This window comes from Podarcis erhardii, assembly GCF_964252035.2.
Source record: "Podarcis erhardii genome assembly, chromosome: 5".
NCBI classification, from domain to species: domain Eukaryota; kingdom Metazoa; phylum Chordata; class Lepidosauria; order Squamata; family Lacertidae; genus Podarcis; species Podarcis erhardii.
The window spans coordinates 14,612,962-14,630,259 of NC_138509.1; the positions used below are offsets into that span (position 1 = coordinate 14,612,962).

The following is a 17,298-nucleotide window of genomic DNA, read 5'->3' on the forward strand; positions in this document are numbered from 1 at the left end:
TTAATAGTAGGCTTGCTTCCAGACTTTGCTCCTGCTGGTGGGAACTACCCAGAACACAATGCTCCCACTGGAAGTAGTACAGCGGTGACATTTCCCAGTTTCCACTTCCCCTGCAGCCTCCAAAAACCTACTGTGAAAGACGGAGACACCTTCTGGATTAGTGTGTGAAGGCTGCAGAGGGAATTGGAAACAGGCAAGTCACCTCCCTTCTACCAGTGAGATCCTGCTGCTATATCAAAAGCCTCACTGACAGGAGCCCTTCCATGCAGGGAGGGTGAGATCTGGACAGATCCATCAGACTTATACCACAAATTGTATTTCCCAGCAGTTGGAATGAGTTCTAAATTGAGAAGATGCTTAGCAAGCATTTGGAAATAATTATGTCTGTGCTCAGGGCTGTATAAGGACGTCAAGATGCTAAAAGACAGTGGCAGGGCTGTCCCTTGTTAGTTTATATTGCTCTGGCATCCTCAAGACATCAGGTCACAAACATTAAAAGGAACCAGTATTTTATGCCAAGAAAAAACAAAACTGCACACAGTTTTCTTCTGGGACAGCTGCTGTGCCTCAAGTAATGCACGTAAATAAGTCATTTGATGGACATCTCAAAGTATAAAATTAATATGGAATAAGTCTGTGGCCAAGTCACTCAGTCAATTCACAACAAATGCAGCTGAGTGGAACTGCATTTTCTTGCAGTTAAACATTTCAGATATTTAACCATTTAATCTCCCCAACCACAGACCCACCTCACAAGTTAAGAGACACTGCTGTTTCTCACCTCTTTAGTGAATGGCATAGCAGATTGGGAAAGGTGGAAGCTTCACATAAACCTGTGGGGAAAGTGGGGAAAAGTCAGTATTGTCCCACATTATGTACATGCATTCCGAAGACTCACCCACTTCATGTCTTCCCCCACCCTTTATGGTGGAGCAACGTTGCTGTTAAATTGCATATACTTGTTCTGCGGTCTAATTGATGTAGGAGGCGATGACCCCCCCCCTTTCAATATACAGTGGAACCTCGGTTTTTGAGCGCGTCAGAAGCTGAATGGCTTCTGGGGCATGTTTCTCGGTTTTCTCAATGGGATTTGCTGACCGCCCATTGAGTCTCGGTTGTCGAACAGTCTTCCAGAACGGATTACATTTGACAACCGAGGTTCCACTGTATTTCATACACATTTATGATTGTATACGTGAGACACTGGAAAGTGGAGATTCTTTGCTGCTTTTGTATTGTACCTGCGGGCTTACCTTTCTTTCTTTCTTTCATTTATATTCCACTTTTCCACTAAGGTCCTCGGGGTGGCGTACATGGCTCTCCCTCTCCCCGTTTAACCTCACAACCACCTTGTGACATAGGTCATGGGAGGTCACCTGTGATAGGGATGGAGGAGGCTGGGAACGCTGGGCACAAATATGGCTGTTACTTTTCAATATTATTATTTTTTTAAATCAATAAAAATAAACTTTGGTACTTAACAACAACACCCCACCCCAAATTACACACATCATTAATAAACAGAGCTGGGAACTCTACGTTGTCCATACATACAAAACCATCACTGACTTTCAAATGAAATGTTCCTTTGCCATTTTAGTTAGCTGTGCTTGAGATCTAATCACCATATAAAAGTCTCATTAAGTACAGCACTGCTCAACATCCAAGTAACTATATGAGGAAGGATTGTAGGAATGAGCACACCAGCTCTGCCCCTGTCACCTTCCTCAAGTTGGAACAAACTTCTGACATAGGGAGGCTTCCTTAACTCGGGGACTTCAAAGATTCTAAAATGTGCTGGGAACCTCCCCATTCCAGATATTTGCCCCCAGGAGGTCAACTAGAATGGTTGGTTGTGTTGTGTTCCTCATTACGCAAACAAAAACAGAAGCAAACCAATCCGAGCTGAGGCCCATGCACAAACTTTATTGTGCGCTTCTTATTATAAAATACTTGAATGGTTTAAAACATGCATCAAATAGCCAACTTAGGGCCACACACAAGTTCCACTTTGTGGCAAACAAACTGCAGGTGAAATCCATTGCCGTAAGATTCCAACAGCTTCCCACAGAATAAGAAAGGTAGGTAACAAAATGTTGGGAGAATTTAACTACAGTTCATCATTCGTTAGATCAACACATGGTTTGATTTTATTTTAACCGAACAGTCCAGCTATCAAAAACATAACATGCATCTTGATTTTATATCTTCACTAACATCTTAATGTCCAGAGTAATTATGCATTGTATGGCCAAAAGTTCAAAACAAAAACAAAAACAACCAAACAGAATTAAAAGAACACACTTGCAGCCACTCAGCCCAACAATTATTAACTATTTAAGCAACTTTAATACAATAAACTAAAAATACCCATAACAGCTGTGCTGCATAACCTATAGGATGTTTTCTCCTGTACACCCTAGGTCTATATATTAAATATCTGCAAAATTAAAACATGCATACAGAAAATACAAAGCCAAGCTTTACAGATCTGATATGAATCAAATTTACTTGAAACGTAATGTACAAAGTACCTTAATTTTAAACTTTTTTTTTTTTTTACTGTTAATAGTTCTTTTAACATTCAAGTGTGGGGAAAGTCTCAAAAAGTTGGGCAAAAAAGTTTCTAAATTAAAATATTTTTCAAAAGCTATGGTTCAAGTAATAAACATTTTTATATAGAAATCTTCTGATAAGTTTTAACTAAAAATAATATGTTGAACATTATACAGAATTAGCAACAGGAGTATACCCAAGACCAGAAATTTACATAATTACTAAGATTTTTGGCATTTCTTCCTCACCTATTTAAAACACAGACATGTCTGCAGCCTCAGATTTATATTTTAAGACCACTGTAAAACTATCATTTAAAGACAGTTCATAAGACCATTAAATAAATACGGATGCATTAGAACGTCCGATTTAAAAACAAAAGAAAACCACCTCACAAACCCACCACCTAGCTCTACAATCCCATTCTGTAAACATAAAAAGTGTTGACAATGATAAAAAAGTAACATGCTAAGTCTATAGTGATAACAGCAGAAGCTTGTCCCTGGATCTCTCTCCACAAGTGAGTTTCAAATATGCACTGTTAATATTCATGTTGTCACTTTTAGAAGAGTGGCTGTCATCTCCAAAGCATCATGGCTTCTCTTCTGTAAGATCAAGTTGTGATTTCGCTCCGGATAAAGCGTGGGGACTGCATCTCCCTGGGATGTTTTGGCTACTGTCTTTTCAAGAAGCAGTCCTCAACGAATTATTACGTAAGTAAGCAGATGCGACGGTCACTGTGCATTGTTGTTGCCAGCACCATTGTTTCCGTTGGCATTTGTTGCATTCACAGAATTAATGCCACCCTGAAGAAGAGCATCTTTCCTTGGCGGCATTCGCTCATTGATCCTATCCAGTCCTTTTGCCTCTTCAAAACTGCAGATTTTATGTTGTGGAGAGAATCCTCGTATTGCTTAACAAAATGCAAATTAGACATGTCAGTAAGGGGGAAAAGCTCTGCGTATTCTTAGTAACTTCTAAGAAATAATATCAAAATGTAAAAAAAATAAAATGGTGAGGAGACACCCACAAAACCAGTAAGTTAGATTAAATGTGATTTTATGTATTTACACTTCTCTTGCAAAAAGTAAGCAGAGTTGTACAGCCTCTCTGACTTTTCTTCTTCACTATATCATACCAATTTTTGCTTAAGGCCGCTAGGCATTCCAAACATCACTTATGAGAACACAAAAACTAAAGTTGGCAGCAATGCAAGATATTACTTTGAATACCTAGGCTAAACACGTGAGAATAACCACAACAGCCTTGGAAGCCACCTTAAAATAAGGACAGTACCTAGACTTCAACAGATCACCTTACACATCAGGCAGGAGCCCATTTTATTTTGAACACTGATAATAAGACAATTTTTCAGTTTTGAAGAACAATGACATGTGCACACACTGCTATAGAAACTAGAGTTCTGTACAATGGTACCAAGCATCTTACTCCATTTTCCACCACCAAGACAATCCCACCCTGCATATGTAACTAATCATCAACAGTGATGTATAAATATGGTGCTTGAACCATTAGGGAGCTTGCTGGCCCGGCAAGTTCTTCTGAAGATTTTTAAGGAGATGCTGAGCCACTAATAAGTATAGTCCAAGTCTTCAGACTTGGCACACATTTAAAAAGCAGCATATGCACCAGCCTTACAGATTAGTCTGCAAACGTGATTAGACCACAGATTTGCTTGGTACCAGTAGCTCATCTGTGCACATAGACATACTTTGTCGCTTATAGTAAAGCAATGGCCTGACAAAGATGGGATATAAAAGTCGACATGGATAGCGGCTATTAGGGCTAGGATCCAAAGAAGACTTCAGGAACCTTTACCCACACCACCCAAGCAACTGAACAGAGTTGCCAAAGCAGTGACATGGAATGAAAGGTTGCTGTTCCAAAATAAGAAGTGTCTCTGGAAATAAGGCAAGCCCTTGGCCATGTCTAAATTATTATTCGGCTCTCATCCAAAGATAACATTTTCTACTTTGCCAGCTTCCTGGCACTTAATGTTCACAAATGAATACTACACATTATAAAAACACCTTTATAAAACTAAATCTTGCACTACCAGATGGGTTATGAGAAAGAAACGAAAAGACACAGACTTCAATCCAGAAAACCATATGGGAAGATATCTGCGCACAGTGGAAGAGAGGAGGGCTGCATTATTCTATGGCACCAGAAACTACTTTTGAAACTCTGGGCTATGATGTATTGTTGAGAAGTCACATTCAAAATATTGGGTGCGGGGGGGGGGGGGGAGCTAGCAAATATGAAAAGCTCAATTTGAGTGTTCAAGCCATGCATATACTTAAAAGTGGCCTGCTGGATTGGAGACAACATTTAAAATCCATTATCACCAGAGGAAGTATGTCAACTAAAAGAGGGGACATAAACATAGCATGCTATTATGCTAACGAAAGAAAACACATCCTTATTCCACAGTCAGAAAAAGCAAATCACCCCAAAAGCGAAAGGCAACAATCATCATCAAGACAAGACAAAATGCTACGGATAACAACAAATGAATCAGTGTATTGATTCATCTCTGGTTGTGCAAGTTGAAAGAGCAGAACAGACTTTTAAATCCCTCCCAGACCCCAATCCCTGCCAGTAGCAAAGACACTGAGACCATACCTTTTTCAGCCTCAATTGCCTCTACTGTGGCTGTACAGAAGTGAGTAGATGCATGCAAAATGAATGAGAAAGATGAAGAGTGTAATATCACATAGCAGAAAAAATATGATTAATATTATACTAGCTGAAGGTTGATTTAAGAAGTCCTTTTTGAAAATAAAAAATTCCTTGCTTTTTTGGCTTTGATACTACCATTTATTTATTTTTAAAGAAACCACAGGTTAATATGAGTTCCCAACAACATGGAAAGGGCTGAAAGGGACCGTTTGTAATGTTTCGGGAGGACTTTCTTCATTAGTCCACAATACCAACATGCAATAAAATATCAAGTATTTTATTCCTGAGTCAAACACAAGAATTTGAGAAAGGAACGTTTCTTATCATCATCATGAGTAACTGCTGCTTTACATACAATGATGATGATATTTTTTAAAAAATGTAACCAGTTGCCATGCAAACTAAGAAGACGAAAGTCTGCATGTTTGTAGGTGAGCTGCAGTTAATAACGGGAATCCCCAGATTTTAAAAACGGATGTGAACCCCCTACTGTTTAAAGTAGCTATGAAAAAAATAAAACTTTGGATATTCTTCTGCACATTTTCTAATATACTTATGAACAGACTAACACTATTTCACATGAGAAGGAATGTAAAGACCCTTCACTGATAGCCAAGGTAAAACAAACTGATGATCACATCATCAAGAATGAACTGTTTTTCTTTGTAATTTCCTTTGGAAAGATGAAATATTCAAACATCTCTGTGTACCCACCATGACAACTGAAAAAGCAGTGACCCATGCCATTAGCTCAGTAAGATCTTAGAGGACAAATACCTGTTCTATAAAGCAATGATCTCTTATTACCATCAAAAAAGTTCCTCTTCTGCGTTTACCATCAGCAGGGTAGGATTAAGAAATAGGTGGGGACAAAATTTACAAATGAATATAGAGGAGTGAAAACGGGAGGAGTTATGGGCAACAAGGTCTTTCAGATCAATATTGTGTTTACAGAATTACCTACAAACTCACCCACAATGAAACCATTGATAAAGACGCTGAAGCCAACCTATAATTCTCAAGTTTTAGATTGTCAGTTTGTCATTTAAGTGCAGAACTGTATTCTTTGAAATACGATGAAACATTTGTTTTGGCATATATTGTTAGAAGTTACAGTGATAAAGCTTTGCTTCAAAATGCGTTTTATGTGCATGTAAAAAAAAACCCCCAAGCACTGTTGTATTTTTTAATCAGGGTATTTTTTTTGGGGGGGGGGGTTAGAAACCTCCCAAGATACCGCAGGAACAGATGTGGACTAATAAAAAACATTGTAGAAACTAATTTCACTTCTTTCAGGAATAACCAAACTCAAGTCCCAAGTGACTCTAATAAAACTCTCCTTTAACACAAAAGCCCACTTCAAATTTCTTAAGAAACCCACTTGAGTTTCAAAAGCAGCTTGTCATGCTCCTGGATCTGGAAATGGGACTGAAAAAACGCTACTGAGTTTAGATGCAACAATAGACTACAGTTTATTATTGTAGGAATAAACCTAGGCAGGCAGTGGGCTTCTTTGTCCTATAGGATTGGCCGTGAAGAAACATCAGAAGCTTCTGCTTCTGTTTTTGACTAGCTGCAGTTTCATGTTACGTTTGAAACTGGATAAACTGCAGTTGGTGCTAACTGTGGTTTACTGAAACAAGCCAATTTCAAACTGTGGTTTCTGAACAGTTCAGGTGAAATGTTATCCCTAAACTGCGTTTAATTGACAACTGAAGCTGAAGATTCCAGTCTCCTCCTTGTGGCTGTTGTAAACGTGGCAGAAAAGAGCACATGGTTGATTAGGCTCCTTCTTGTAATGGGAAAACAGTTTATCGTTCTGTGTGGACATAGCAAGAGGGCCACAGCATTAGTTTGTAGGCAAAGCCTGGACTGTTCTTACTGGTCACCATTTAAACTTAGAGACAATATCATATTTTTTTTTCTGAATCCCATTGCACCACAACCCAGGCCACTGAAAACCAGTGACATAAAGGTTGCTGTCTTTAAAAAATAATTCAGTCTAGTCAAGGAAGACAGGGAAACATTTGCCTTTTTCTTCAAGTAATTTTTCCTCCTATGGCAAGCAATACAGCAGCAGCAACAACAGTGCACTTATCAGGGTGCTGGTTTGGAAATGCAGTTACTACCTCACAGAGTTCACCTTCAACCATCTTACTACTTACTTCAACACCTTCAACTTACTACAAGACCAGTCCATCTACAAGTGTGTAAGATGGTTAAATCCTAGACTACAACAACAGTGCAAAGGGAGGTGATTGTGGGATGCAAGAACACACACATACCAGCACAATCAGAGATACCATTTTAAGCATTTAATTCCAACCAAACATGATGAAATTACTTAACTTGCATCAGTTCTGGCACAAACTAAATTAGTGAGCTGAACTAGCTTCTCTGAAATGCTAATCATTTATCTGGCAGGGTTTCTCCCCCCTCTAGCAAAAGAGATACCAAAACTCAAATATCTTGATGTAGTATTTCATTTGTACCTCATAGTTCTGAAAGATTACCTGAATTAAAGAATGGAAATGTCAGGCTATTAAGGGCTGGATGCCCACTCCCAACAGCTTCACCCATAAGATGCAGCTGCTTTTACAAAAAAATAAAATAAAATATAGGATAAAAGCAATGGTGCTCAATCAAATCTTTCACCACAAGAAGCCATTTGATTTATATTGCTACTACATTAATTTTAATGTAGACAACATTATGGCATTACTCCTTTGGAAAACAAAATGACTCCTGAATGCCAGTTTTCTATTTGTCCAATTTACTATAACGTTTCATTGTTGTAAGTGATGAAAAATTTGTGTTACAACTTTCCATTAAACATTAAAAACGTCTAACTTGCAACAGGAATCATCTGGTTTACCCTATCAACAACAGTAGAAATTGTGTGAGCACCTTAAAAATCTACTGAATTCACAACATTTCTGTTAAGCTGTTGCCATTTGAGGCTCCTAAAGGAGTAAAGTTAGTTAAAATTCTAAGTTGTGGTCATGCTGAAATTAAAATTTTTGATTGATGTTATATGTCAGGTCCACTTGTCTTGTTTTAAAACAAACATGAGACAACATTATCAAGTCCGATCAAATGCGTATGTTCCAATTCTCTACAGCTTACATAGTGCTGAGAAAACTACTATATGCAAGCTGGGTAGTGAATATACACACTGAAAGTAACATTTAGAGGGAGAAATCTGATGATACAAGGAACATACACACCATTTGCTATTACAGACATTCACAGATCAAATACATACATATATAAGGACTTATGAAAAGTGAACTTGGAGACATTATATGCTCCAAGAGGATAATGATAGTAAATAAAACAGTTTAAATAATATTAAAAGGTGTTAACTCAAACAAAAATTATTTTAGACTGACACAGTACCAGAAAAGTTTCACAAATTTACATTTAAATGTTGAATTTTGATTACATTAGGTGGCAAAAATATTTTTTTTGACAGACAAGAAAAAAACATGTGCTGTAAAACTGAACTCAGATATTACAGAAATATCAAAACAGAAAACTAAAATGTTTTCTGTTAATAAAGCTCAGGAATGTTATGACGCCCACTTTCTTTCTTGACATCCATTACAAAAAAATGAACTATATAGTCAGAAGAAATTAAAAAAGAAAAAAGAATCTCACAATATTCTTCTGGCAACAACTAATCCATCAACTTTTATAAAGTATTCAATGAGCCAGATTACAGGTGTATTTTCTTTTTATTTTCATGCAAAAAATATAAGCACACTTAAACACCCTTTGAGTCTGACTTATTTACAAGGTTTTCATTTAGCCCCTTTATTCTCAACTGGATTTTATAACAGCTATTGCTTATTTTTCAGTTACATTAGCCATCAGAATGCATCGGGTGCAGAGTCAAATGCAGCCAACCTCAAAAATAAGGTGCTACGAAGTTGCTTGTACATCAAGAGACAGACAAGTGTCTGAGATAGTGATTTAATTTTTTTACACACTTATACAGACATACAGCGATACCTAGAGAAAGACAGACAGATCTAAAAAAAGCAGCTACATCTGCAGAGGAAGGAAATAGCAACTTACAAGGACAATTCAGGGAAGTCAAGTAGTATTACACAGAACATTTGACAAACAACATGAAGGAACAAACTTTGGCATCAATCACCAGGGTACGAAACAAAGCACATTTTCCATCCGTGGAATGCAAAATTGAGCTTGGAAACTTGTAGCTATCAATACTAAAAGGCAACTGGCATTTACTAAACAGATTAACGTCTGTAATAAAACTGTAGGAATAAAGAATAAGGCCATATTTGATATCTAATGAAATAATGATGTCTCTTTAATTTTCTGACCTACCCTGCCAATCTTTTCCCAGTTCATAAACAATCTTGCTATCTGAAATGCTCTATCAAGGAAAGCTCAAAGACAGACAAAGATTAGCACAGTGTGACTAATACTGCTTGCTTTTTGTTTAATACCCTGGTTAAATACTGGTTTTACATTGCCTGATTAATACATAAAGTTATGCTTTATCATCAGCCGCTAAGACAAGAACTGAAAAGCATAAGGAATTCCCTGCATGCACTGTGTGTGGTGTTAGCGAAAGAGTGAGACGTGCCCCATTCCATCTGAGGCACAGCAAGTTGCATATCATTACCACTTTGCAAGGTCTGGCGTCCTCCAGCCAATACTCCACTAGGTAACATTCCAGTGGGAGTCAAACCCTTGAGTGTCAGTACACTTTCGCTCTCTTCCCTGAATTTAGGAGACAAAAAAGGGGAGGGGGGAAACTGTTTTACCCAAAGAGGTCTTCTTACCCAATATGCTTCAGACTTGCATGCAGGTCCTTGCCTGAGCTCTTCTCATCCCCCAAATCCACTGTCTCCTATCTAACACTGAAGAACTGGGTAATGTAATACTGCAAGTGAAAATAGCAGGGAGGGTGTGAGAGGAAGGTGGAGGCTGGGGAACACAATCTCAGGAGAGGTCTGCCAGCTCTGTTCCCTGGTGTTTAGGAAGGAAAGAAAGACATTTCCTCCTCCCATTATACATACAGTCGTACCTTGGGTCCTGAACACCTTGGTACTCGGACGTTTTGGCTCCCGAACGCCGCAAACCCGGAAATGAGTGTTCCAGTTTGCAAACGTTCACTGGAACCCAAATGTCCGACGGGGCTTCCAATTGGCTTCCAATTGGCTGCAGCACCTTCCTGCAGCCAATCAGAAACCGCACTTTGGTTTCCAAACATTTTGGAAGTCGAACGGACTTCCGGAATGGATTCCGTTCGACTTCTAAGGTACGACTGTACATCTTTGGCATCTTTTTGCCTTTCAAAAATATTATATGTCAGGAGCTACTCTGAGCTTGGATATGGCAGATTATTTTTAAGCGAAACAAAATACCAAATCCCTTTGTTCTCGTCTCTTACACCTGCTGCCTTTAAATTCTGCTTCTTGTGTTGTCCATTCACTGCGCCCATGACATTATTTCCTTTCCCTCCTTTGCACCTGTCTTTCAGAGCCCATTTCTTTGGCACAGCTTTTCTTGCCATTATTTTTTTACTCTTTGATCCTGCCATCACCTTTGCTCTGCTCTCATTATTCAGCTGCATGAGAAAGGGTTAGGATAGTTCCACATTCTGAAAAACAAGTATTGGTGCTAAATAAATGTTTAGCAGAAGTACAGTATTAGCAATAGATAACTCATCTATTAAAAAAGTTACAGCTGCACTTAGTTGTAAGAGTGGGTAGGGAGCGGCTAACACGTAGTCTTTCCATATAAACAGATCAGGCAAGTTGAGAATAGTAATTACCTGAGAACAGAGAAGACTCTTGCCATCTTGCCAATTGCACGGATTTTGTTTCTGATTATTTCTTTTCGTGCTGCAGCTGTACCTACTTCCAATGGAAGAAGAAAGTCTCAAGCTAATGGAGCACACAACAAAAATTGCATACAATGTGACCATCAATAAAACTGTGATAACATATGGTTCTCCTTCAGCCTGGAACTTAAGGTGATTGAATAAAGATGCCTCATCACAGACAAATCTCTTCAGTCCACAGATCACCAAACATCCTGAAAAGATTAAACAGTTCTAAACACTAAGTGACAAATATAAGACTATTAATTGCTGCCAATTGTTTACTGATGGCATTTCATTCTTAGGCTTTTGACTGCTGATCTCTTAAACAGTTATGAACCTGACTGAGCACAAATAGAAAATTCAAGGAATAAATGGGACTTATACCATAGCTGGCATTCAAATTACTAACTGGCAACCTAATTGTGCTCCAAATCGACAGTGTTCTAGAACACTGAACAGCATGTCTATTCATCCATCTCCATCTCTCCCTCTATCTCCCACAATCACTATATTTTATTCATGTAAATCAGTTCGGGACTTTCTGATGTGGGAAGTGATTCATGAATTCAATTAGCTAGCTAACATTCCCTCTCCTAGCATGTATACTTCATTCCAACCTAAGTGCTGTTTCACTTGTAAGGTTCTTCCAGGCATATACCATATTTTTCCGTGTATTGGACACCCCAATGTATAGGACAACCCTATATTTGGGGACTCCAAATTTAGAAAGTGGGGGGGAGATTGCCCTGACTTGTAGAGCTTTTTTTTTAGGGAAAATAGTTGACAAACGCTGACAGCCACACGCATCCAACAAGCTGCCTATCAGCTGTTCCCTCCTGGCAGAAACACACACACACACTTCATTTTCTTGGGGGGGGGGCAGAGTTGTTGAGCTGCTCTGCTTTGCTGGAGGCTAGGGAACAGGCAGGACACGACCGCGCAGAGCCAGGCAACGACGCTCGCGAGGTGCAGGTCACCGCTGCCGTCGCTCCTTGCCACACACGCAGTAAAAGGACCACCCGCTCCTCTCAGGAAGTGGATAGCTGATAGCAGAAACCACCTATCAGCTTCCCAATCGCCACCAGCGGCCGCCAATCATGCTCCTGCTTGCTGCAACAAGGGCAGCTGTCTATTGGCTGCCGCAGCAGCAATCAGGAGGGCTAATGGCGGTGATGGGGCAGCTGCGACGTGAGCAGTTGTGTGCTGCGTTCCGGCGGCCAATGCTGAAAATCGCTCACCCGCTGTAACGAAGCGTGAGCCCAAGATTGTAAGCGGCAATTGGCCACTTGATTGTGTGTGGGGAGGGGAATGTTGAAAATTGCTCACCCACCGGAAAGAAACGTGAGCCTGATTTTGTAAGTGCCGATTGTAAGCGACACGAGCAGCTGTGAGCTGCGTTCTGGCGGGTGAGCGATTTTCAGCGTCCCGCCCCACCAATCAAGCGGCCAATCACCACTTACAATCTCAGGGTCATGCCAAAAAAACCATTCGCCCATCCCCCCTCAGCACTACCCGTGTATAAGATGATCCTAAATTTTGAACCTCATTTTTGGGTCAAAAAAGCTCGTCTTATACGCGGAAAAACACGGTATCTCTTCTTTGTTTGAAAAATTAGATTAGACTCCCATACACACACATGAACATGATTTTCCTTCAGGGATGTGGTCTACCGAGACTGTAGGACAGGGGTGGGGGACCTTTCAGCTCAAGGGCCACATTCTCTTCTGGGCAGCCTGCCAGGGGTGGGCAGCGTCAGAGGCAAAGAGCATGTATACTTTACCTTTGTACTGCAGGCTACTTGCTTTAACTACATATGAAACTAAGTTGCATGATTCCCTCTTAGAAAAATTCTAAGCTCTAGGCATGGATAGGAACAAAAATCCCACCAACAACACAAGAAAGCAGGAAGGTAGGTGGGGATGGAGACTAGAAAGAAGTTGTCTCCTCAACCAATGAACTGCAAGACTGTACTTAATACAGTGTGCAACTGGGAGAAATATAAGGAACAAAAGGCAGTTTCCAATATAGCTTTCAGAAGGAAGACTAGAGAATTACTGGGACATTTCTTCTTTATTTAAGATGCACACTTAGTAGGCAATCTAACAAGCCACTACCAGCATACTGGTTGCATAATTTACATTCTTATCATAATTGTGTTTAATATCTGTCCCCAAAGCCTGGTCAATAAAGGTCATGTCTGGGTTATATTTGGTGCACCCAAGGATTTGGGCAAGCCCCATGGAATGTTTAATTTTTACTTTAAAACAATAGAACCATCCCCACTATGTGATATCACAGCTTTAAAAAGCCCTCCCCCCAAAAAAATGGTTTTCCATGCAACTGGGAGGCTGGGAGAGGGCCATTAAAGAAACACAAGTCGAAAGCTCCCTCACATGTGTAGAGCAAGTTGCACAGTTCTTTGGATCTCCGGCAATAGCACTGCAGCAATATTTAGTAACGGGTTCTTTCAAAGCTATTAAAATATACTTCTGCTCATTATGAAAGTTCTGCGAGGAATTCTACATAGCGCCAAGCAGATTGCTCTATCAGTGCAAACACTTATGCTTATGCTGATGGAGCAATCTCTGCTCACCTGCCTCCCATGTGCCTTTCTGGGAGTTCTCCTAACCTCCTCCATGCAAATGGGGAGGGGTAAAAACAGGGGGCTTGTGGGGAGAGGACGGTGCAGGGAAAGCCCTGTTGTGCTAGCGAAAGTCTTTGCGCAAACTTCTGCTTGCAGGCCTGGTTAAAAGAGACCCCTGACCATTAGGTCCAGTCGTGGCCGACTCTGAAGTTGCGGTGCTCATCTCGCTTTACTGGCCGAGGGAGCCGGCATACAGCTTTCAGGTCATGTGGCCAGCATGACTAAGCCGTTTCTGACAAACCAGAGCAGCGCCCGGAAACGCCCTTTACCTCCCCGCCGGAGCGGTACCTATTTATCTACTTGCACTTTGACGTGCTTTCAAACTGCTAGGTTGGCAGGAGCAGGGAATGAGCAACAGGAGCTCACCCCGTCACGGGGATTCGAACTGCCAACCTTCTGATCAGCAATCCCTAGGCTCTGTGGTTTAACCCACAGCGCCACCCGCGTCCCTGCAGGCCTTACCTTAGTAATATAAATTATTCTAACTTATTATTATACACATCAGTTTGAAACTAGCACAATAGTGATGTAAAGCTTTCTCATACAAATATTAGCTGGAAGAGAACAAAATTACTGCACAAACAGCAACTGAAACATTACAGAGATCACATTTCATGCACCATTTGTAATGTAGAATGCTTACACTAAAATCATAAACAAGGCAGACAACTGAAAACTTTCCTACACATGCAGGATCAGAAAAAGAGATATTAAAAGTAGGGAAAATATGAAAGCTACTACAAAAGGGGAATGGAAAAGAGGAGAAACCCTTCATGCACAGAAAGACTGGCAATAAAACAAATACTACACATTTATATAAGGAAAATATATAAATGTGTTCTCTACTTTGATAACTTTGATAAGTCATATTTCAAAACAATATTACTCCGTCTTTTCTGTACCTTTTTTATTGCCATATATGATTCGTTCTTCAGATGGAGAGTCCAGAAAAAAAGAAAGTGAACGATGGAGAAAAAGGTGAGTGAGGAAAACTAAAAGGAAGAGCTTTTACATTGGCAGTGATAATAAAGAATGGAAGTTGAAAAGAAAAATGAGGAGGAAAAATGGAAAACTGCTACTCTCATAGAATACTGCATACTGCTGAGTGCATTTTTAAAATATATTGGTAGCATTTGTAATGTCTGTTCAGTGAGTTTGTTGACAGGATGATATAAAGTGTAGGAAGGACATAAATTTCAAGTAACACAAATATACAAACAAACACTGTTAAATATATAGTATAAAAAGCACCCCAAAGTGAAAATAAGTAAAAGTTGTCAAAATAAGTAAAAGTTCTATAAACAAAACAGACTTCATAGGTTTCCTTGCAATGAGTAATAATAAATTACATGTATCAGGAAGCAGAAATGTGAAATATGGGCTAAATAATTGATAATCTACAGCCCTATTCAGACATTCTCCCCTTTGGACAAACTTTCCTTGCTACCAATGCCATCTTTCTCCCCAGTGTTTGGGGCTGAACTTGTGCAGCAAGGAGTCTTTTCTACTTGCACAGGCTCCACTTATGGTTTAGCCCCTAAGTCAGGGTTCTAGACTGCGCCGGGGAGCCTAGTCAAGTTCCCTACTGAAGAGGTTTAGCCCTCAATACGTTGGGGATGTGTAGGAAGTGTTGGGGACAAATAGTTCATCCCTACTCTGCCCCTTGCATGATGGCAATCGTGTGTGTGTTGCAGGGGGCAGGGGGAGAAAATGAAGAAGCAGATCTTGTGTCTTTTTATTCTATGCAATGGAATAAATATTTTACATTAAGAATTTTAATACAGAAAATATAAGCACACCAAGTTTTCAATTCTTAATATACCAGAATCATTTGAAGACTCTCTTTTAAAAATCTAATAGCATTCCTCAAAAGTGAAACCCTTAAAAGTTCACAAATTATGCACAGAATAAAACTTTCAGGAATTCACAGTACAGACCCGTAAGTCATAAAAGTAGCCTTACCGTCAAATTGATCTTCACCCTCAGTCATCAGTTCATCATCAGAACAAATACTCAGAACGTTCACCAGCATTTCTGTCACTAAATTAAAAAAATAATCCAACACATCATAATACTTATTATAAGCTGAATAGTTTAAAATGCTACAATACTATTAAAATGCAAAATACATTGGAGGGAGACAGAACAAAATTATATGAAAAGCCAAATAGGTCAACTTCCAATCCTTCACTGTAAGTCATTTAATAAAAGAACAGCATTGCTGGATCAGAAATTAAGTAAGAACAATCGGTGCCATTAGAGAGCTCACAAACAGGGCATGAAGGCATCAGTCCTTGCTCCCAGCAGGGGTTGCGTTCCAGGTGATTGTGTGAAATCACATGCAATTTAAACAGCCTGCAAGCACCCCGTTCTGCCTCATTCCACCCTACTCCACCCCATCCTGCCCAGCCCTTCTAATGACACTTTTTATGACATTTCCGAGTTACTTCTGGGTTCGGTGCTGTGCGTGATTGCATGCATATCAGTTGCGCCTAAAACGGGGAGGGCTTGTGCAGTATATTGATGGCTGCTGACTCTTAACAGAAATGTCTGTTTTACATACATAAATAAAAATCTGCAGTCCAACAATGTAAAGCACAACTATAGTACTGTGTGTAATGTATTATGCTGAACCCACCTAACAGTCAAATATGGCAACTCAACGGGGCTCAACAAGCACTGTAATTTAGCTACCTGCCTGAAACAAAACAAACAACAAAACCCAAAGTGAATATCAAACAATGGGCAAAAATACAGTTTGTAGGCAGTGTCTGAATTGCTGGGCTACAGGCAGGTTTTATCTGGCCACACAGATACATACAAGCTATCAGTTGAAAGCATGCATTTAAATCTACTTGCATAAATGTAACACTAGATAAGTGGCAAATGTTTGAGTGACAACCTGTTTTTATGTCTTGTTTCATGATATAACGTACCTTTTTCTCCAACAAATGGCAAAGACCATGTGAAGACATCCATAAAATTTGGCAGCCAATAAGGATGCGGTGAACAGTTGAACTGCCGAATATTCATAACATTATTTTCATATTTCAATACAGCAGCTGTAAAAAAGTTTTAGTGATTAGCTGAAATTACGTATCAAGCAATCAATAATAACTGCAAACCTTTCAGCTAGCACATTCATTCCAACACCTGAGGGTTGTTTGACATTTTTTAAACAGCCAACAGTTGTGTGAATTGTAGATTCTATCGGGCTATTCATATGCGAGTTTAAGCAGGCACAAGGCCCTTAGTTTGTGAGCCTGGCTAGCAAGCAAACACAAACCATGAATTGGTTTGTTTGAACAAAATAATAAACAATTGTCACAAACAAGGACTAGGAGTTACTAATTTCAGAGCACAAGAGGAGAAAACACCAAGGTCCATGCCTTTCCTATTCTTGTAACACTATACAGTTAGCATTTGGCATTATGCTTAAACAGCCCCTGTAACTATTCAACCACAACCATAGTAGGCACACAGTGGAACTTGTAGGATATAATCCAATATGGCCTCTAACAAGCAGCAGCAA

General features: G+C 39.6%; 1 protein-coding gene across 6 annotated transcripts in view; it reads right to left on the minus strand.

Moving 5' to 3' along the window:
• Positions 1–1,906: 1,906 nt before the first annotated feature.
• PPP3CB (protein phosphatase 3 catalytic subunit beta) overlaps positions 1,907–17,298 on the minus strand; it is a 37,388-nt gene continuing 21,996 nt past the window's right edge. For 2 of the 6 annotated variants that reach the window (XM_081864343.1, XM_081864338.1), the window contains exons 9-15: positions 16,703–16,828; positions 15,729–15,806; positions 14,669–14,695; positions 11,072–11,156; positions 9,917–10,014; positions 5,203–5,232; positions 1,907–3,469 (exon numbers count right to left, since the gene is read on the minus strand). In XM_081864343.1, coding sequence (XP_081720469.1) covers positions 3,291–3,469; positions 5,203–5,232; positions 9,917–10,014; positions 11,072–11,156; positions 14,669–14,695; positions 15,729–15,806; positions 16,703–16,828 — 623 coding nt within the window. In that variant the 3' untranslated portion in view covers positions 1,907–3,290. The remainder of the gene's footprint in view (positions 3,470–5,202; positions 5,233–9,916; positions 10,015–11,071; positions 11,157–14,668; positions 14,696–15,728; positions 15,807–16,702; positions 16,829–17,298) is intronic. The other 4 variants (XM_081864340.1, XM_081864341.1, XM_081864339.1 and 1 more) reach the window with 4 other exon arrangements.